General features: G+C 36.7%; 1 protein-coding gene across 8 annotated transcripts in view; it reads left to right on the top strand.

The window, feature by feature from the left end:
* POLK (DNA polymerase kappa) overlaps positions 1-22,679 on the top strand; it is a 140,980-nt gene that overhangs the window by 110,522 nt on the left and 7,779 nt on the right. For all 8 annotated transcript variants that reach the window (XM_066234920.1, XM_066234923.1, XM_066234916.1 and 5 more), the window contains 2 exons: positions 18,568-18,664; positions 21,210-21,381. In XM_066234920.1, the coding sequence (XP_066091017.1) occupies positions 18,568-18,664; positions 21,210-21,381 (269 nt within the window). The remainder of the gene's footprint in view (positions 1-18,567; positions 18,665-21,209; positions 21,382-22,679) is intronic.

Here is a 22,679-nt window from a genome sequence, read left to right as displayed (position 1 = left end):
GTTACATACCCCTCGCCCAAAGTCAGATTGTCCTCCGCCACCCTCTATCTAGTTCTCTGTGCCCCTCCCCCTCCCCCTAACTCTCTCCCTCCCTCCCTCCCATGTTCTCCCTCCCCTCACCCCTGGTAACCACCACACTCTTGTCCATGTCTCTTAGTCTCGTTTTTATATTCTACCAATGTATGGAATCATGTAGTTCTTGTTTTTTTCTGATTTACTTATTTCACTCCGTATAATGTTATCAAGATCCCACCATTTTGCTGTAAATGATCTGATGTCATCATTTCTTATGGCTGAGTAGTATTCCATAGTGTATATGTGCCACATCTTCTTTATCCAGTCTTCTATTGAAGGGCTTTTTGGTTGTTTCCATGTCTTGGCCACTGTGAACAATGCTGCAATGAACATGGGGCTACATGTGTCTTCACGTATCAATGTTTCTGAGGTTTTGGGGTATATACCCAGTAGAGGGATTGCTGGGTCATAAGGTAGTTCTATTTTCAGTTTTTTGAGGAACCACCATACTTTCTTCCATAATGGTATACTACTTTACATTCCCAGCAACAGTGAATGAGGGTTCCTTTTTCTTCACAGCCTCTCCAACATTTGCTATTACCTGTCTTGTTGAAAATAGCTAATCTAACAGGTGTAAAGTGATATCTCATTGTAGTTTTGATTTGTATTTCTCTAAATAACTAATGAAGATGAGCATCTTTTCATATATCTGTTGGCCATTTGTATTTCTTCCTGGGAGAAGTGTCTGTTCATGTCCTCTTCCCATTTTTTTATTGGATTGTTTGTTTGTTTGTTGTTGAGTTTGATGAGTTCTTTGTATATTTTAGATATTAGGCCCTTATCTGAGCTGTTGTTTGAAAGTGTCATTTCCCATTTAGTTGGCTGTCTGTTTACTTTGTTGTCAGTTTCTCTTGCTGAGCAAAAACTTCCAACTCTGATGTAGTCCTATTCATTTTTCTTTGCCTTACCTTCTCTTGCTTTTGGAGTCAAATTCATAAAGTGCTCTTTAAAACCCAAGTCCATGAGTTTAGTACCTATGTCTTCTTCTATGTACTTTATTGTTTCAGGTCTTATATTTAGGTCTTTTATCCATTTTGAATTAATTTTAGTATAAGGGGACAAGCTGTAGTTGAGTTTCATTCTTTTGCATGTGGCTTTCCAGTTTTCCCAGCACCATTTGTTGAAGAGGCTTTCTTTTCTCCATTGTGTGTTGTTGGCCCCTTTATCGAAAATTATTTGACCATGTATATGTGGTTTTATTTCTGGACTTTCTATTCTGTTCCATTGGGCTGTCTATTTTTCTGCCAATACCATGCTGTTTTGATTGTCGTGGCCCTATAATATAGTTTAAAGTCAGGTATTGTAATGACCTCAGCTTCATTCTTTTACCTTAGGATTGCTTTGGCTATTCGGGGTTTTTTATAGTTCCATATAAATCTGATGATTTTTTGTTCCATTTCTTTAAAAAATGCCATAGGAATTTTGATGGGAATTGCATTAAATTTATAAATTGCTTTGGGTAATATGGCCATTTTGATTATATTCTTCCTATCCAAGAACAAGGAATATTTTTCCATCTCATTGTATCTTTTTCGATTTCTTTTAACAATGCTTTGTAGTTTTCATTATATAAGTCCTTTACATTCTTTGTTATGTTTATTCCTGGATACTTTATTTTTTTGGTTGCAATCATGAAGGGGATTATTTTTTTGAGTTCGTTTTCTAATATTTCATTGTTGGCATATAGAAAGGCTATGGACTTTTGTATGTTTATTTTGTATCCTGCGACCTTACTGTATTGGTTTATTGTTTCTATTAGTCTTTTTGTGGAGTCTATGGGGTTTTCGATGTATAGGATTATATCATCTGCAAAAAGTGATACCTCTTCTTTTCCGATATGGATGCCTTTTATTTCTTTATCTTGTCTGATTGCTCTGGCCAGAACTTCTAACACCACATTAAATAAGAGTGGAGAGAGTGGACAACCCTGTCTTGTTCCTGATTTAAGGTGGAAAGTCCTCAGTTTTATGCCATTTAATATGATATTGGCTGATGGTTTATCATATATGGCCTTTTTCATGTTGAGATATTTTCCCTGTATACCCATTTTGTTGAGTGTCTTAAACATAAAGTTGTGTTGTATTTTATCGAATGCCTTTTCTGCATCTATTGATAAGATCATGTGGTTTTTGTTCTTTGTTTTGTTGATATGGTGTATTACGTTAACCGTTTTACATATGTTGAACAATCCTTGAGATTCTGGGATGAATCCCACTTGATCATGATGTATTATTTTTTTAATATGTTGTTGTATTCGATTTGCCAGTATTTTGTTTAGTATTTTAGCATCTGAATTCATTAGAGATATTGGTGTGTAGTTTTCTTTTTTTGTGCAGTCCTTGCTAGGTTTCGGTATGAGGGTTATGTTGGCCTCATAAAATGTGTTTGGAAGTATTGCTTCTTCTTCAATTTTTTGGAAGACTTTGAGTAAAATAGGAACCAAGTCTTCTTGGAATGTTTGATACAATTCACTAATATAACCGTCTGGGCCTGGACTTTTATTTTTGGGGAGGTTTTTAATAGTTTTTCTATTTTCTCCCTGCTAATTGCTCTGTTTAGGCTTTCTGCTTCTTTATGACTCAGTCTAAGAGGTTGTATTGTTCTAGGAATTTATCTATTTCTTCTAGATTGTTGAATTTGGCGGCATATAATTATTCGTAGTATTCTACAATAATTCTTTTTATATCTATGTTGTCTGTGGTGATTTCTCCTCTTTCATTTTGGATTTTGTTTACATGAGTTCTTTCTCTTTTTTTCTTGGTGAGTCTTGCCAAGGGTTTGTCAATATTGTTGATCTTTTCAAAGAACCAGCTCCTGGTTTTATTCATTTTTTCTATAGTTTTTCTGTTCTCTATTCCATTTATTTCTGCTCTGATTTTTATTATTTCCTTTCTTCGGCTGGTTTTGGGTTGTCTTTGTTCTTCTTTTTCCAGTTCCTTAAGGTGTGAAGTTAAGTGGTTCACTTGGGCTCTCTCTTGTTTGTTTATATAGGCCCGAAGTGATATGAACTTCCCTCTTATTACTGCTTTTGCTGCATCCCAGAGATTCTGATATGTCGTATTATCATTTTCATTTGTCTGTATATATCTTTTGATCTCTGTGCTTATTTCTTCTTTGACCCATTCATTTTTTTTTTAAAGTATGTTGTTTAGTTTCCATATTTTTGTGGGTTTTTCTTCTTCTTTTTTGCAGTTGAATTCTATTTTCAAGGCTTTATGATCAGAAAATATGCTTGGTACAATTTCAATTTTTCTTAATTTGCTGATGTTATTTTTGTGGCCCAACATATGGTCAGTTCTTGAGAATATTCCATGTACACTAGAGAAAAATGTATACTCTGTCAGTTTGGGATGAAGTGTTCTGTAGATGTCTATCATATCCAGGTGCTCTAGTATTTCGTTTAAGGCCAATATATCTTTATTGATTCTCTGTTTGGATGACCGATCCAGAGCTGTCAGCGGTGTATTGAGGTCTCCAAGTATGAGTGTATTTTTGTCAGGTTTTGTTTTTAGGTCAATAAGTAGCTGTCGTATATATTTTGATGCTCCTTGGTTTGGGGTGTGTGTGTGTGTGTGTGTGTGTGTGTGTGTGTGTATATATATATATATATATATATATATATATTAAGGATTGTTATGTCTTCTTGATTCAGTGTCCCCTTAATCATTATGAAATGACCATTTTGTCTCTGAGTACTTTTTCTGTTTTGTAGTCAATATTATTAGATATGAGGATTGCTACGCCTGCCTTTTTTTGGATGTTACTTGCTTGGAGTATTGTTTTACAGCCTTTCACTTTGAATTTGTTTTTATCCTTGTTGCTTAGATGTGTTTCTTGTAGGCAGCATACAGTTGGATTTTCTTTTTTAATCCATTCTGCTACTCTGTGTCTTTTTATTGGTGAGTTTAATCCATTTACATTTAGTGTAATTATTGACACTTGTGGGTTCCCTATTGCCATTTTATAAATTGCTTTCTGTTATTTTTTTATCTTATTTGATTCTCCTCTTTTGTTTTTCTATCATTTGTTTTTGTTTGGTTGTATTCCATACTTCTTTCCTCTGTTGCTACCTTTTTTTAGTCATGTGCTTCTGTGATGGATTTTTCAAGGGTGGTTACCATTAAGTAATGAAAAGGGTACCTACCATATTTATTGTAGTAGCCTATCTTATGAGTGTTTCTGCACTTTATCGTCCGTTGCTACTGTTAATCTCTGTCCTCTCTCCTTTCTTTTGCTTTTGTTGTCACAGTTTAAATTTGGTTTTATTGTGTTCTTGGTGGAGCTTTTACTTGTGGGTTTTTTTTTGTTTTTTTTTTTGTTCTTTGAATCTAGTTGGAAAATCCCCTTTAGTATTTCCTGGAGTGGGGTTTTTCTGATGATAAATTTCCTCATCTTTTCTGTATTTGTGAATGTTTTTATTTCTCCTTCATATTTGAAGGATAGCTTTGATGGGTATAGTATTCTTGGTTGAAATTTCCTCTCTTTCAGGGCTTTAAATATTGGGATGTACTCTCTTCTAGCTTGTAGAGTTTCTGCTGAGAATTCTGATGATAATCTAATAGGCCTTCCTTTATATGTTGTATTCTTATTTTCCCTGGCTGCCTTGAGAATTTTTTATTTTTTTTTCCCATACTTCATTTTAATTACTTTTATTTTGTTGTCCTATTCTCACTTTACTGAATCAACAAATGAGATTTGTATAAAAGAAAAAAACTGTGCTCAAGATTTCAGTAGCTTTGTAAGCCTTTCTAACTAGAGGGGAAGAAATGACTCTTGGGATAAGGGGTCAAATTTTAGGTCTCCCAGATGGATTTCTCAGAATGAATGTATCCTAGAATTTTCAGCTAATCTGTACCTACTTTAATATTCAATAGCGTAAAAAGAAGCATTGCAGATTGATTTTTTTATTGAAAGATTAAAATTATTCTTTTTTGACAGATAACTACAGTTCACTAAATAAATATTTGCAATCATTAAATATTTGGATATCAGCTACATGCTTGCTACTATAAAGCAGGCTGAACCAAAGATGGAAGAGTTATTGTACAAGTTTCCCAAGTTTTAGAATGTATTTTCTTTTTTTTTTTATGAATTTTTATTAATGTTAATGGGATGACATTAATAATTCAGGGTACATATATTCAAAGAAAACATGTCTAGGTTATCTTGTCATTAAATTATGTTGCATACCCCTCACCCAGAGTCAGATTGTCCTCCGTCACCCTCTGTCTAGTTTTCTCTGTGCCCCTCCCCCTCCCCCTAACTCTCTCCCTCCCTCCCTCTTTATCTTTGGTTTGTGCCATTTTCATTATGGTGTGCCTTGTAGTAGGTTTGTTGTGGTTAAGAAAACTCGGTGTTCTGTTGGCTTTTTGAATTTGAGGCTTTAGTTCTTTCCACAGGCTTGGGAAGTTCTTGTCTATTATTTGTTTGGATATATTTTCCATTCCATTTTCTCTCTCTTCTCCCTCTGATATACCTATTATTCTTATGTTATTCTTTTTGATGGAGTCAGACAATTACTGTAGGGCTTTCTCATTTTTTTTAATTTTTGAGTCTCTCTCTTTTTCTCTCTGTTGTGCCTGAAGTTGCTTGTCTTCTGTGTCACTAATCCTACCTTCTATCTGGCCTGTTCTATTAGCTAAGCTTGTTACCTCCTTTTTTAGGTCATGAATTGAGTTTTTCATCTCTGTTTGATTTGTTTTTATAGTTTCAATTTTCTTGGAAATACATTCTTTGTGTTCATTGAGTTGTTTTCTGAGGTCCCTAAATTTTCTTTTTATGTTTTCATGTATATCTCTGAGTATTTTTAGGATTTTTTTTTAAATTCTCTGTCATTTAGCTCCACGGTTTCTAATATATTAAATTTTTTCTCCATAGATTTTTTCCACATATATCTGTGCTACTTCTCTATCTTTTGTATCCATGATATTCTGTTTCCTTTTTATTAATTGCATCTGAGGGTGGTCTTGTTGCTAGCACTAATGAGAATTAATAAAGAATAAAAAGTAAAAATAAGAGAAGTAAAAAAAAAAAGAAAAATGGAAATAGAAATTTGGAAAAAAAAACAATAATAATTTATTATTTCCTCCCCTTTTCTTTCTTCTCTTCCCCTCCTCTCTCCTCCTCCTTAGGAAAATATCATGATGAACTGTGAATTGTATTATGCTAAATGGAACAAAAACTGCCTATAACGGAAGGCCTCAGTTGGGGGGAAGTGTTCAAGGGGCAAAAAGGGAAGTAGGGACCCACAAAATGTAAAAAAGGAAAAAGTTTGGGTCAAGTATAAAATGATTTGCTTGTAAGTGATGGTCGACTAAGAGATATAATGAGAGGGATAAGAAGGAAACAGGAAAATAGAAAAAAATTAACTATTGTATTAAGTGGAGCAAAAACTAAATAGAATGGAGATGCGGGGGTGGGAGGAATGCTAATGAGTTAAAAAGTGAAGTAAAAAGCATCCAAAATGCCACAAAAAAAAGCTTGAGTCCCAAATTAAATAATTTTTGATTGAAGATTGAATGAGAAGAAAAGTAAAAGGAGAAAAGAAGAAACTAATAGAGAGGGAGAAATAAGAAAAAGATGAAATGGAAAAGAAGAAAAAAACAAAGAGAGAGAGAGCGAGTTAAGGGTTTTAGAGTGTAACCCTCATGAAGAGTAAGGTAGAAGAAAAGAAATAAAATGTAACACTTATGGGTAGTGTAGTTCAAGAAGAGGAAAGAATAAGACGGGCAGAGAATAAAAGGATTAAGGTGGAGGAAATAGAAATAATAATAATAAAGGCAAGAAGATGAAAGAAACAAAAAAATAGTGGAACAAGTTATAAAGTCTGTGGATTTTTCTTCATTTTGAGAGGTTAACTTCTTCCTTTTTCTTTCCTCTTTCTATTCCTGGTCGGTGACTCTGTACCCCAGGCTCTGCCTCTGTGGCACGCTTAGGTAGAGATTTGCAGTTGATGAGACTCTATGGCAATGTCATATATTAGGCTTCAGTCTTGTTGGTAGTCAAGGCTTGTTAGCGTTTGCAGGCTCTGACAATGAGACAGTCCGTTTTCCCGGAGCCTCTGTCCTAGTCTCTCCTTCCTGAATTAGCAGCCTGATGATCCAGCTATGAGGCTGCCGCTGCCTCTGCCTGGGGAGTAAGAGGCTCAAAGAGCTGGCAAATCTCCACTCTATCCCCATTCAATGCAAGGCTCTGGGTAAGGCTCTGGCAGTCAGGGCCGCCAGCGTAATCAGGCAGGGCTGGGAGCCAATTGCTCTCAAGGTGACTTTCTCTGAGCCTCCAGGCCTGTTCATCATGCCTAGCTCTCTGTGGGACCACTCTCCCCAGGCTTTCCGTACTTTGTAACCTGTTTCAGCTGGGAAAAAGATGCCTTAGTCACTGCCTGCAGTACAGGAGGTCTTAACATCTGCTAAGTCCCTCTTTTTAGCGTATATCCCTGACTATGAAAGCTCTGCCAATCAGAAGTTGCCACCACCCCTTTAGCAAGAGGCACTAAAAAATATCACGCCTCTTGTCTTAGATCCCTGAACTGAGAGAGATCTTGTAAATTAGAGCCGCATAGGTCAGTTGGGAGGTGAGCAGACTGTGGGTTAAGCTAATTTCAGCGATTGTATCCACCGATCTGCTCCAGAAAGGACTGCAAGCTGCCCTCATGCCCCTCCCCCGATGCTTGATTGTTAGCTTGAATGGCTGGGTGAGGCGCCCCGCCCGCCTAGAGAAGCTCGGGGGTAGGAAAGTTCACTTTGGTGCACTCCCCGCGTGCCGCAGGCATTTGCTCGCGTGGGCTGATTCACCACAGGCACACTCTTTCCTCGGCTTAAACAAACGTCCGTGCCATAGCCTAGCTTCCTCCATATCCTTAGCCCCCCCGACTCTTAGTTCCAAGTGAAAGCAGCCTTTGCTCAGGTTAATGAGGAAGGCAGAGTGTTCCTTTGTCCGACTTATTTCCTTCAGGGTTGATTATATATTTAGTCCAATTTTTCGCTCTATTCTACCTTCGCCTTCAGTGTGCGGAACTCGCGGACGCTCCAAGGATAGATTTTTCTGTCTCTGGTTGATGAACTTGTTTAAATTTTGGGGAGAGTTGTTGGTCGCACTCCTCACAGCGCCACTTCTCTGACATCCTACAATCTTTTTTTGAAGTCAAATGAAATCTTGATAGAAACTTGTTGTTTAGAGAAATATGTCATTGTTTTAAGTTCCTCTATTTTTTCCTTATGCAACCAAAATCCCACAGAGACATTTAAGAGCTTACCCTGGTACATGGTTATGTTCAGAAAAGCTGAGTAACTTTTATTTTAAATTATTTAATTGTGTTTACATAGATTCTAGGGTTGCCCCGAATGCATCCCCCTGCCCCCTTATTCCCCTCAACATCTTCTTTGTCCCCCTCCATAGAGCACCCTCCTCTCTTCCCTTCAGCTTTATCCCATCCTATCATCCCCTTTCCCTCTGTCCTCTTTTCCTCTATTCCCTTTGATCCCTCCTCTGTCTCAATTCCGTTCCTCAGTTCACATTGTTCCTTAGGTTCCTCATATGAGTGAGGTCATAATGATATTTTTCTTTCTCTGCCTGGCTTATTTCACTTAACAGAATAGTTTCCAGGTCCATCCATGTTGTTGCACAAGGTAATATTTCCTTCTTTTTCATGGCCCCATAGTATTTCATTGTATATATGTACCACTGCTTTTTAATCCACTCGTCCACTGATGGACACTTGGGCTATTTCCAGATCTTCCCTATTGTGAACAATGCTGCCATAAACATGGAGGGTGCATTTCTTTTTTTCAGTCAGTGATATGGTGTTCTTGGGATATATGCCTAAAAGTGGGATAGCTGGGTCAAAAGGCAGATCCATTTTTAATTTTTTGAGGAATCTCCACACTGTTTTCCACAGTGGCTACACCAGTCTGCGTTCTCACCAGCAGTGCAGGAGGGTTCCTTTTCTCTACATCCTCACCAGCACTTATTATGTATTGTTTTATTGATGAGTGCTATTCTGACCAGTGTGAAGTGGTATCTCATTGTGGTTTGAATTTGCATTTCTCTAATGATTAGTGATGTTGAGCATTTTTTCATCTGTCTATTGGCCATCTGTATGTCCTCTTTGGAGAAGTGTCTATTCACTTCTTTTGCCCATTTTTTTATTGGATTGTTTTCCTGGTGTTGAGTTTTACAAGTTCCTTATAAATTTTGGTTATTAATTCCTTATCAGATGTATTATCGAATATGTTCTCCCATTGTGTGGTTTGTCTTTTTATTAGCTGTACAAAAGCTTTTTAGTTTGATATAGTCCCATTTGTTTATCCTGTCTTTTATTTTACTTGCCCATGGAGATAAATCAGCAAATATATTGCTGCAAGAGATGTTGGAGAGCTTACTGCCTCTGTTTTCTTCTAAGATGCTTATGGTTTCACAGCTTACATTTAAGTCTTTTATCCATTTTGAGTTTATTTTTGTGAATGGTGTAAGTTGGTGGTTTAGTTTCATTTTTTTGCAGGTAGCTGTCTAATTTTCCCAACACCATTTGTTAAAGAGACTGTCTTTACTCCATTGTATGCTCTGACCTCCTTTATCAAATATCAATTGTCCATAAAGGTGTGGGTTTATTTCTGGGTTCTCTTTCTGTTCTATTGATTTATGTGCCTGTTCTTATGCCAGTACCCAGCTGTTTTGAGTATGATGGCTTTGTAGTAAAGTGTGTCCGTAAAGTCCTGGTGTGTCTGTAAATTCATGGTGCACTTTTGACTGGTCACAGGAAAGCAACAAAAGATTATAGAAATGTGAAATCTGCACCAAATAAAAGGAAAACTCTCCTAGTTTCATACCTATTTAGTGCAGTTTGATGTAGCCTCACACATAGATTTTTTAGGACTCCTTATGTAGCTATCCCGTATAGCCTCTACAGACTCGTCACTGACTGATGGCCTACTAGAACGGGGTTTCTCCACCAAACTGCCGGTTTCCTTCGACTGCTTATCCCACTGAGTAATGTTATTCCTATGTAGTGGCACTTCGTTATAAACGCGCAGATATTCATATTGCACTTTGGTCACAGATTTGAATTTAGCAAGCCACAGAACACACTGAACTTTCTCCTCTGTACCATCCACATCTCGACTGGCATGGCCGTGTGCTGTTCCGCAGTATACACGGTATTATGTCATCATCTGCACATGTGCACATGTTGCCACATCATTCTACAGAAACTGGGAGGGTTTTCCTTGTATTTGGTGCAGATTTCACATTTCTATCATCTTTTGTTGCTTTCCTGTGACTGGTCAAAAGTGCACCATGACTTTACAGACACACTGTGTAATTTGATATCAGAAAGTGTGATACCTTCCACTTTATTCTTCTTTTTTAAGATTGCTGGCCCTGGCTGGTTGGCTCAGTGGTAGAGCATCGGCTTGGCGTTCAGAAGTCCCGGGTTCGATTCCCAGCCAGGGCACACAGGAATAGCACCCATCTGCTTCTCCACCCCTCCCCCTCTCCTTCCTCTCTGTCTCTCTCTTCCCCTCCCGCAGCCGAGGCTCCATTGCAGCAAAGATGGCCCGGGCGCTGGGGATGGCTCCTTGGCCTCTGCCCCAGGTGCTAGAGTGGCTCTGGTCGCGACAAAGCGACACCCCGGAGGGGCAGAGCATCGCCCCCTGGTGGGCAGAGTGTCGCCCCTGGTGGGCGTGCTGGGTGGATCCCGGTCGGGCGCATGCGGGAGTCTGTCTGTCTCTCCCCGTTTTCAGCTTCAGAAAAATACAAAAAAAAAAGGTTGCTGAGGCTATTTGTGTTCATTTCTGGATCCATATAAATTTTTGGAATATGTGTTCTATATCTTTCAAGTATGTCATTTGTATTTTAATTGGTATTGCATTGAATTTATAAATTGCTTTGGGTAATATAGACATTTTAATGATGCTTATTCTTCCTAACCATGAACACGGTATATGCTTCCACTTCTTTGTATCTTTCTTGATATTTTTATTAATGTTTTATAATTTTCCAAGTACAAGTCTTTAACCTCTTTGGTAAAATTTATTCCTAGGTACTTTATGTTTTTGTTGTTGCAATAGTGAAGGGGATTGTTTCCTTAATTTCCCTTTTTTACAGTTCATTGTTGGTGTATAAAAATGCCTCTGATTTCTGCATATTAATTTTATACCCTGCCATTTTGCTGAATTCATTTATCAGGTCCAGTAGTTTTTTGACTGAGACTTTAGCGTTTTCTATATACAGTATCATATCTTCTGTAAATAATGATAGTTTTACTTTTTTTCCAATTTGGATGCCTTTTATTTCTTCTTGTATGATTGCTGTAGCTAGGACTTCTAGTACTGTGTTGAATAAGAGTGGTGAAAGGGGGCACCCCTGCCATATTCCTGATCTTAAGGGGATTGCTTTTAATTTTTGCCTATTGAGTGTGATGTTGGCTGTGGGTTTGTCACAGATGGCCTTTATACTGTTGAGGTATGTTCCCTGTTTTTCCACTTTGCTGAGAGTTTTGATAATAAATGGGTGCTGGATTTTATCAAATGCTTTTGGTGCATCTATTGAAATTATCACGTGGTTTTTCTCCTTTTGTTTATGTGATTAATCACATTGATTGATTTACGAATATTGTACCATCCTTGCCTCCCCAGCATGAATCCCACTTGATCATGATGTATGATTTTTTTATATATTGCTGGATCTAGTTTGCTAATATTTTGTTGAGGATTTTAGCATCTAAGTTCATCAGGGATATTGGCCTATAATTTTTTTCTTTGTTTTGTCTTTGCCTGGTTTTGGAATCAGAATTATACTTGCCTCATAAAAGGAGCTTGGAAGTCTTCTTGCTCTAGAATTTTTTGAAATAGCTTGAGAAGGATAGGAGTTAGTTCTTCTTTGAATATTTGGTAGAATTCCCCTGTGAGTCATCCAGCCCAAGGCTTCTGTTTGCTGGGAGTATTTTGTTAACTGTTTTGATCTCATTTGTTGTAATCGGTCTGTTTAGGTATTCTGGTTCTTCCAGATTGATTTTTTTTAAATTTATTGATTTGAGAGAGAGAGAGAGAAAAAGAAGGAGGAAGGAGCTGGAAGCGTCAACTCCCATATGTGCCTTGACCAGGCAAGGGCAGTGTTTCAAACCGGCGACCTCAGCATTCCAGGTTGATGCCCTATCCACTGCGCCACCACAGGCCAGTCCCAGATTGATTTTTGAAAGATTATATGTGTCAAGGAATTTGTCCATTTCACCTAGGTTGACTAAATTTTTGGAATACTGTTCTTCATAGTATTTTCTTACACTATTTTGTATTTTTGTTATTTCAGTTGTTATTTCTCCACTCTCATTTCTAATTTTATTAATTTTAGTCCTCTCTCTTTTTTTCTTGGTGAGTCTGGTTAAGGGTTCATCAATCATTTTTACCCTTTCATAGAACCAGCTCTTGGTTTTATTGTTCCTCTGTATTGTTTCTTTAGCCTCTATGTCATTTATTTATGCTGTGATTTTTATTATTTCCTTCCTTTTACTACTGGGCTTTACTTGCTATTCTTTTTTTAGTTCTTTTAGATGCAGAGTTAAGTTGTTTATTTGAGCTTTTTCTAGCTTCTTAAAGTATGCCTGTAGTGCTATGAACTTCCCTTTCAGTACTGCTTTTGCTGTGTCCCATAAATTTTTAGTTGTTGTATGCTCATTATCAATCATTTCTAGGAATTTTTTATTTCTTCTTTGATCTCATTCTTAATCCATTCATTATTTAATAATATGCTTTTTAATTTCCATGTGTTTGAGTATTTTTGAGTTTTTCTGTTGTGGTTGATTTCTAGTTTCATGCCATTGTGATCAGAGAAAGTGCTTGATATGATTTCAGTCTTCTTATATTTGTTGAGACAGCTTTTGTGCCCTAACATGTGGTCTATCCTAGAGAATATACCATGAGCACTTGAAAAGAATGTATATTCTGCTACTTTAGGCTGAATGGTTCTGAAGATATCTATTAAATCGAGTTGATCTAGTGTGTCCTTTAAGTCTGCTGTTTCTTTGTTAATTTTCTTTTTTGAGGATCTATCTAGTGATGTTAGTGGGATATTGAAATCCCCTACTATTATAGTATTGCTATTGATCTTGCCCTTTATATCCATCAAAGTCTGCTTTATATATTTAGGTGCTCCTATATTAAGTGCATAGATATTTATAATGATTATATCTTCTTGTTGGATTGCTTCCTTTATCATTATGTAGTGGCTTTCTTTGTCTCATACTATAGCCTTTGTTTTAAAGTCCATTTTGTCTGATATAAGTATTGCTATCCCAGCTTTTTTTTTCATTTCCATTTGCATGAAATATTTTTTCCATCCTTTTACCTTCAATCTATGTGTATCTTTTGTTTTGTGGTGTGTCTCTTGTAGAGAGCATTTTTTTAAAATTTTTTTATTCATTTTTAGAGAGGAGAGAGAGAGGGAGAGAGAGACAGAGAGGGAGAAGGGGGGAGAAGCAGGAAGCATCAACTCCCATATGTGCCTTGACCAGACAAGCCCAGGGTTTCAAACCGGCGACCTCAGCATTCCAGGTCGACGCTTTATCCACTGCGCCACCACAGTTCAGGCTAGAGATCATATTTATGGGTCCCGTTTTCTTATCCATGCAGGTACCCTATGTTTTTGATTGGATCATTTAATCCATTTACATTTAAGGTTATTATTGATATGTAGTTGTTTATTGCCATTTTATTCTTTAAAGCTTTATTCCTCTTTTACTATATTTTTTTCCCTTTTTATTCTGTTTACAACAGGCCCTTTAACATTTCTTGCAGCATTGTGATGAATTCCTTGAGTTCTTTTTGTCTGGGAAGCTTTTTATTTCTCCTTTAATTTTAAATGATACCATTGCTGGATAAAGTTTTGTCAGTAGGCTCTTGTCCTACATTACTTTGAATATTTCTTGCCATTCTTTTCTGGCCTCAAGTGTTTCTGTCGAGAAGTCAGATGTCATCCCTATGTGGGCTCCTTTGTAGGTGATAACCTTTTTTTTCTGGAAGCTTTTAATATTTTCTCTTTATTTCTTAGCTTTGGTATTTTAATTATGATGTGTCTTGGTTTAGATTTCTTTGGGTTTCTCTTTAATGGAGTTTTCTGTGCTTCTTGAACTTGTGTGACTTTTTCCTGTATCATTTTAGGGAAGTTTTCAGCTGATTTCTTTGAACAAGGTCTCTATCCCTTGTTCTTTCTCTTCTTCTTCAGGAACTCCTATGATGCGGATGTTGTTTCTCTTTAGGTTATCACAGAGCTCTCTTAGAGATTCCTCAGATTTTTTCAGCCTCTTTTCTTTTTGCTGCTCCACTTCTGTGTTTTTGTTTATCTTGTCTTCTAAATCGCTGATTTGATTCTCTGCTTCATCCAGCCTGCTATTAATTGCTTCTAGTGTAGTCTTCATTTCTGATATTGTATTTGTCATTTCCTACTCGTTCTTCTTTATTATTTCAATGTCCTTTTTGATGCTTGTAATCTCTTTATTTAGGTGCTCATTGTGTCCATCTATTGTTGTCCTAAGATCTTTCAGCATTCTAATAATCCTTATTTTAAACTCTGCATCCAGTAGTTTGGTTATTTCCATATCACTCAGTTTATTTCCTGGAGGTTTCTCTTGTTGATTTATTTGGATTGCACTTCTCTGTCTTCTCATTATGTCTGTGTTTTCGGGTGTGTTGTTTGTGGAGCTGGTTGAGTCTAGGGTTTGTGTTGTCTGCCTCCAATTTTCAGTTGTGTTATTTCTAGGTCTTCTTGGGTTGGCATCAGCTGTTGTTTATAATCAGTTGTCAGATTTCACTTTTCTAGTAGAGCTTCTTTGAAGTCTTTATTTGTTTGTTTTCTTCTCAGTTTTCTGAACTCGATGTTAGTCTTGTTTACTGATCTCAGCAGGGGGCTTATTTGAAAATGTATCCAGGAATGCAGTGGGTGTAACCTGAGCCTCTGAAGGCCTGATCTGCCAGCTGTTCTCCCAGGCGGAGTGCTTTCTCGGCTTCAGTAGGGGGAAGTGTATCTCAGATCTCCATGGAGACCTGAATTACTGCCCCTCCTCCCCACTTCCTGTTTTCAGCTGTGTCTTGTTGCGCTGATTGGAGCTGGAGAGATTTCTGGAGATGTGTTACCTGGAACCACTTTAGGCTTGTGCTGTGTTGAGGGATCAACCCCTCCTCCAGCTATGGCCACCTCTGCACTGGATGAATCTGCTTCTCAGGTCATCCCATGCATTCTTCTCCCTGTTACCATCTGTCTCTCTCTCTCCACTTTCCTTTTGGTAGACAAGCCAGCCCTCTCAGCACACCTTCTTCCCAGGTCCCAGGCAAGTGGCTTTGGGCAATATTTTCTGCTCTTCTCCTTGTAATGAGAGCCCTTCTGGGCTCTCAGCCTCACCCCCCCCCTTCATTCCTGGAAGCAGGGGAGACCCACCATACCTTAGCCCTCCCTACCAGGCTCAGTGTGGCTTCTTCTTTGCTCCTTGGGTTTTTTTTGTTTGTTTTTTTTTTTTTAAGGGCTTTACTAATTTTTCAGAGAGGAGAGAAAGATAGAGGGAGGGAAAGAGGAATAGAGAGCAAGAGAGAGAAGGGGGAGGAGCAGGAAGTATCAACTCCCATATGTGCCTTGGCCAGGCAAGCCCAGGGTTTCGAACCAGCGACCTCAGTGTTCCAGGTCAACGCTTTATCCACTGCGCCACCGCAGGTCAGGTGCTCCTTGGTTTTTGAGAGCTGTTCTTGTAGTCCAGAGTTGGTTTTTCACGCTGATTGTTCCTAAATTAATTTGTAATCCAGTCTGTTGGTGTGAGCTGGGAGTCTGTGCTTCTTCCTACTCTGCTGCCATCTTGGTGTCTTCTAGGTAACTTATAAGGAGACATACTCAAATGACTAACTTGCTTTGAAACTGTGATTTACATAAAAGTAATCAAAGGAAAAGAGGAGGAAGAAAGCACCTAAAAATGAGATAGTACTGTTGTATTTAATGATTTTTTTCTTTAATTTGGTCTGTTATTGAGAACACTGTTTAGTATTCAGAAATATTAACTATTATGTCTTAAGAGTGGGCCAAAAAACCAATAGAAAAAAATTAATAAAGATCTAATTAATTAACAGAAAAGGACATATAAATGGCTCTTAACACATGAAAATATTCCCAATCTCCTATATAATTTAAGAAATACAGATTGAAGGTTCCTTGAGATAGTATACTTCACTGATCAGGTTAACAAAGATTCTAACATACTCTATTGGCAACACTATGGTAATAAAACACTATATATAAATGCTAGGAGGGGGTGTGTTAGTTTTTTATTGGTACTATATCAAATTTTCACAAATTTAATGGCATAAAATAACAGATTTTTCTCTCACAATTCTAAAGTTCAGAAGTCCTGATATTAAGGTATTGAAAGGACTGCATTCTTTCTAGAAGCTTCAGGGAAGAACCCATTTCTTTATTAAAAGCTTCTAGAGCAGGGGTCTCAAACTCAACTCAGCATGTGGGCTGCAGAGCACGATCACAGCCGTTAGGCGGGCCGCACTAGGTCTACAAAAGGCAACTGTTACGCAACACTTTTCTCACTGCAGTTGAAAACAAAAAAAAAATCAGTACAACAAGCACAATCGTACATGCAGTTTACTCAGTGTCACAAAACGACCAGAAACTGTAGTTCGCATCACAACTGCTGATAACTAAGCTAATATCTAGCTAGGATGCTAGAGAAATGAAAAATACAAGTAGGCCCCTAGGCTTACTTAATTTTATCCAAAATATTTTGAACTTCGTGGATTAGTCTGCGGGCCGCACAAAATTGTTCGGCGGGCCGCAAGTTTAAGACCCCTGTTCTAGAGGCTGTCTGCATCCTTTGGCTCATGGTTTCATCCTCTATTTTTAAACCTAGCATATTATCTTTCTCTGACTCTGAACCTCCTGCCTTCTTATAAGGAAGTTTAGGATTACATTGACTCACCTAGATAATTCAGGATACTCTCCCTGTCTTGATTTACTCACTGGTGCAAAGCCCCAATTGTGATTTGATGTACTCAGTTCAGAGGATTAGGATTTGAACATTTTTGGGGACCACAATTTTACCTACCACAGGGAGCAAGCAATTTGACAATATCTGTCAAAATTTCAGATTCATGTGTACTTGATCTCCAGTTCTTTTTCTAGCAATTCATTCCATAGTTGTAATTGCATGTCATTTCACATGTATACAGAGTTATTTATTGCATTTTTTACTATAGCAAAAGATTGAAAGTAAATATTCATTAGTAGAGGACTGGATAAATTACCTTACATCTTTAAATTAGAATATTAAGCTGCCATATAAAAATGAGGGAATTATTTACCCACAGGGAACTCTCACCATGAATTGAGAAAAACAAGGTGCTAAACAATATGTTTGATATTCTACTGTTTCTGTAAAAATGAGGGGAAATATGTGCTTGTTTATTTATATGTACATAAATTATTTCTGGAGCAATTTGTAAGGAAAGGAAGCTGGCAACATTGGTTCTCCATGAGGAGAGAGGACTGGGCAGCTGGGTAGTTAGAAAGGGGAGTCTGAATAGTCACTTGCATATCGTTTATTACTCATAACTCGGATCTCTCTGTAGTATCCTCTTTTATGTTAATCTTTCAACTTCTTTTAACACTCTTGTGCAGCTGAACTAGAGATTTCTACATGTAATCTTACCCACGTTTCATTTTCAGTTGTTTATTCAATAACTATACCTAGGTTCCATTATACAGCCCCTTAAGTCTACTTGAAGATATTTCTCTTTCAGAATATATGTGTGTAATAATTGGAATGATGTTCTCATCTGCACTATCTTCAAATAATCCTCTATAGCAGAGTCTATATACATATATAGTTAATGTGTTTCAAGTTTCTGAGGGCATTATCATTATCTGCTGGTGACTTTAATAATATTTTTGTGTGTGTGTGACAGAGACAGAGAATGGGACAGATAGAGACAGACAGGAAGAGAGAGAGATGAGAAGCATCAATTGTTTGTTGTGGCACCTTAGCTGTTCATTGATTGCTTTCTCATATGTGCCTTGACCGGTGGGCTACAGCAGACTGAATGACCCCTTGCTCAAGTCAGCGACCTTGCGCTCAAGCTGGTGAGCCTTGCTCAAACCAGATGAGCCCGTGATCAAGCCGGCAACCTCAGGGTTTCGAACCTGGGTCCTCCATGTCCCAGTCCAACACTCTTATCCACTGTGCCACCACCTGGTCAGGCTTTAATCATATTTTTAAAAATATAGAGAGAACCAAAATATAAAAGTACACCTTTTCCAATCAACTATCTAAAAAGATCTTCAATTATTAAGTAAATCTTAAATGTTTTTTACCTAATTTTATCTTAATTCATCTGAAAACCTTATTCTGTAAAGAAATATAACTTAATGCTAAGCTATTTAAATGTACTGTATCACTCCTAAATTATCCTGAATTATATTTTACTTTTTGCACTGAAATCATTCTTGTCTTTGTAGAACATTCAGTGAGATAAGTAAAGCAGAAGAGCAGTACAGCTTGTGCCAGGAACTTTGTGGTGAACTTGCCCAAGATCTGCAGAAAGAAGGACTTAAGGTACTTTATATTAATGTGGGATTCTTAGTTTGAAGTTTTTTAATAACAAAATGCACTTTAGTGCAAGAATTAGATTTTGCATTTGAATACAAAGTGGAAAATGTCAGATAAGAATTTTCTCATCACCAATAAAGAAATTTAATTCTGACCCTTACTTGAGGCCTCTGATGAGATCATTTTGTGAAGAAGCAATGTACAGGGTAAAGTGGTTCCACTGTTACTCTAAAAGAGTTTATACTATCTCGGAAGTACATTTGAGTAAGTTCAAAATCAGTTATATCAGTATTAGAGAATAAAGCAAAGGGGTAAGAAATTTTCTAGAACTATATTTACATATTATAAATGCCTTTCCAAGCATCATTTGATGTTTTTCTCATGTAGACAGTGACTTCCTAGAAGAAAGCATTTTGTTTCAAGGCTCAAATGCAGGTTGCTTAACACATCCAGAACAAAATGGAAAGCTTTGAACATTGTATTTCATAATCTTGACTCACCACAATCCATATATAGTGCTTTTCTAACAGAATTGACTTGTGTGGTGAACGCACACTAGAATATGCAGATGATACAATTTTACACCTAAAACCTATATAATTTTATTAACCAATGTCACCCTAATAAATTGAATAAAAAATTTTAAAGTATTAAAAATTATTACAAAGAATGGGATAATTAATTGATGGATAGTTTTCTTATAATCCTTCTCTATCCCACCTTGATTGTAAAAAGAATTTTTTTAATGTTTAAATAAACTTTTAGTTTTAGAATCCTTGTAGATTTACAGAAAAACTGCCAACATATTATACAGAGTTCCAATATACCCAGTTTTTGTCATTATTAACATCTCATATCTCCAGTGTATATTTGTCAAAATAAACAAACTGATATTAGCACATTGCTCTTAACTAAACTCCAGACTTTATTTGGATTTTTTAAAATTTTTATTAATTTTATTGGGGTGACATCAATAAATCAGGGTACATATATTCAAAGAAAACATGTCCAGGTTATTTTATTTGGATTTTACCGTTAATATTCTCTTTCTGTTCCAGGATTCAGTCCAGGAAACCACATTGTATTTAGTTGTCATGTCTTTTCCAATCTCCTCTAGTCTGACAGTTCCTCAGTATTTCCTTGTTTTTCATGACCTTAATAGTTTTGAGGAATACTGGCCAGATACACTGCAGAATATCTTCCAATATGTGTTTGGCTGGTGGTTTTCTTTAGATAAGATTACAGTTAGAAATTTTAGAAAAGAATACCACATAGGTGAAGTGTCCTCATCACATCCTATGAGGTATAGTAGTCCCCCATATCTGAGATTTTGCTTTCCACAGTTTCAGTTACCCATGGTCTGAAAATATTAAATGAAAATTTTCAGAAATTAAACAAATCATTAGTTTTAAATTGTACATCATTCTTAGCAGCGTAATGAAATCTCATGCTGTCCTGCTCCAACCCTCCTGGGATGTGACTCATCCCTTTGTCCAGCTCTTCACACTGTATGTTACCTGCCCATTAGTCACTCAATAGTGGTTATCAGATCAGTTGTCAGAGAGAAAGAGACCATATTCACATAACTTTTATTACATTATATTGTTAAAATTGTCCTGTTTTATTATTAGTTATCTTGTTAATCTCTTATTGTGCCTAATTTATAAATTAAACTTTATCCTAAGTATGAATGTATAGGGGAAAACATAGTATATATAGATAGGGTTTGGCACTACCTATAGTTTCAGGCATTCGCTAGGGGTGTTGGAACATATCGCTGCAGATAAAGCTACTACTGTATATGATAGCCACATAATTATCACAGGTGAAGTTAACCTTCATCATTGGTTAAAGTAGTGTTTTTAAACTTCTTCATTGTGAAGTTAATATTTTTACCATTCCATTTCTATTCTTTGGAAGTGAATCAGTAAGTCTAATTTACTCTCACTACCTATGAGGTAGTGAAATATATGTAACATAGCAATTACTATTTTAACCATTTTTAAGTGTACATTTCATTGGCATTAAATACATTCATACTGTGTAACCAGCAACACTGTCATAGACTATGGAACTTTTTTATTATCCCAGACTGGAACTCTGTCCCCATTAGACAGTGGCTGTAAAAAGAGTTCTTACCTGTTAGTTGTTTAGCACAGTACCTGCCATAGGGCAGGCACACAATATGTATGAACTAGCCACAAGACTATTTCAATGAGGCTCCTTTAGAAATACTTTTTTCCTTCCTTTGTAGGAACTGAATTGACCTCTAGAAGAGGTACATGAAAAAGAAAATAGTTAACTTTTCCCTTTATATAAAAGTCTTTTATAAAAATTCACTTGGGGGAGGGAGTAATAATTATTAGTTAAAATGGGATTTTTTTTATTACTTTTGGATTTCAGTTATTCTGATAATTTTATTAATGTTTTAGAAATAATTGATTATACTTCTATATTATATATTCACAAGAGAGCTTTTTGAGTTTTCTAACCTGTAGAATAACTTTTTTTCTAGAAATTAGTCTTATGTAATGTATTCTGTCTAATATAGGGTAGAACTGTTACCATTAAGCTGAAGAATGTGAATTTTGAAGTAAAAACTCGTGCATCTACAGTTTCATCTGTTGTGTCTACTGCAGAAGAAATATTTGCTATTGCTAAAGAATTGCTTAGAACAGAAATTGATGTTTATTTTCCACATCCCTTGAGATTAAGACTTATGGGTATGACTTTTCTTCCTTTTCCTTAAATATGCTATACTTTCCCAAGTAATCGACTTTGAAAATATTTTCACCTTTATTTATTTCTTAAAACTGTTTAGAAAGTTGTATTTATACTGCTGCCATTTTTCTTATTTCTTAGAACCTGATGCATGTGAAGCTATGACTATTAGTTTAACTCCAGTAAGAATCCATTAAAATTGTTCTTTTCTGTATTACTTACTGAAATCCTTGGGGCTAGTATGTTTCAAATTTTTAAACTTTTCAGATTTTAGAAAACATAATTGATTATATTATGTTATACTCCTTTGGCATCTAAGGAATCACTTCATGATCAAACATACTAATATTTCTTTAGCAAAACAAAATAACATTCACACCAATTTGTAAAGACTCTAGAGCCTCCCATCAATTCAGTTACCAATTACTATATGTTGCTTATAATTTTCAGGGCTTTAGAACTAAATAGTAGATGTTAATGCAGCTTTATTCATAATTGCTAAAATTTGGAAGCAATCAAGATATCCTTCAGTAGTAAGTCAATGGAAACTGTAGTTTATCCAGAAAATAGAATATGTTTAGCCATAAAGAAATGAGCTTTTGGTCCTAGCTAGTTAGCTCAGAGAGAGTGTCAGCCCAGTGTGTGGAAGTTCCAGGTTTGATTCCTGGCCAGGGCACACAGGAGAAGCAACCATCTGCTTCTCCACCTATCCCCTCCCATCTTACTCTCTTTCCCTCTTGAAGCTATGGCTTGAATAGTTCGAACAAAGTTGGCACTGAGGACAGCTCCATAGCTTCACCTCAGGCGCTAAAATAGCTCAGTTGCTGGGCAGTGGAGCAGCAGCACCCTAGATGGACAGAACATTGTCTGGTAGAAGATTTGCTGGGTGGATCCTGGTCAGCCAGGGCACATGCGGCAGTCTGTCTTTGCCTCCCTGCCTCTCACTTAATAAAAAAAGAAAGAGAGAGAGAGAGAGAGAGAGAGAAGGGAGGGAGGAGGGAAAAAAGGAAGGGAGGGAGGGAGGAAGGGACTATTTATCAAGGAAGAACCTTAAGTGTATATTATTAACTGAAAGAAGCCAATCTGAAAAGCCACTTACTGTATTATTTTAACCATATAACATTCTGGTAAAGATTATGGAGACACTAAAAATAGTAGTAGTTATCAAGGGTTAGTTAGGAGGGAGGAATGGACAGGCAGAACACAGGATTTTTAGGGCAGTGAAACTATTCTGTATGATAATATAATGGTAAATACATGTTGTTATACATTTGTCAAACCCTACAGAATGTATAATATC

Source organism: Saccopteryx bilineata, chromosome 6 (assembly GCF_036850765.1).
Source record: "Saccopteryx bilineata isolate mSacBil1 chromosome 6, mSacBil1_pri_phased_curated, whole genome shotgun sequence".
NCBI classification, from domain to species: Eukaryota; Metazoa; Chordata; class Mammalia; order Chiroptera; family Emballonuridae; genus Saccopteryx; species Saccopteryx bilineata.
This window is presented reverse-complemented; position numbering and strand designations above follow the sequence as displayed.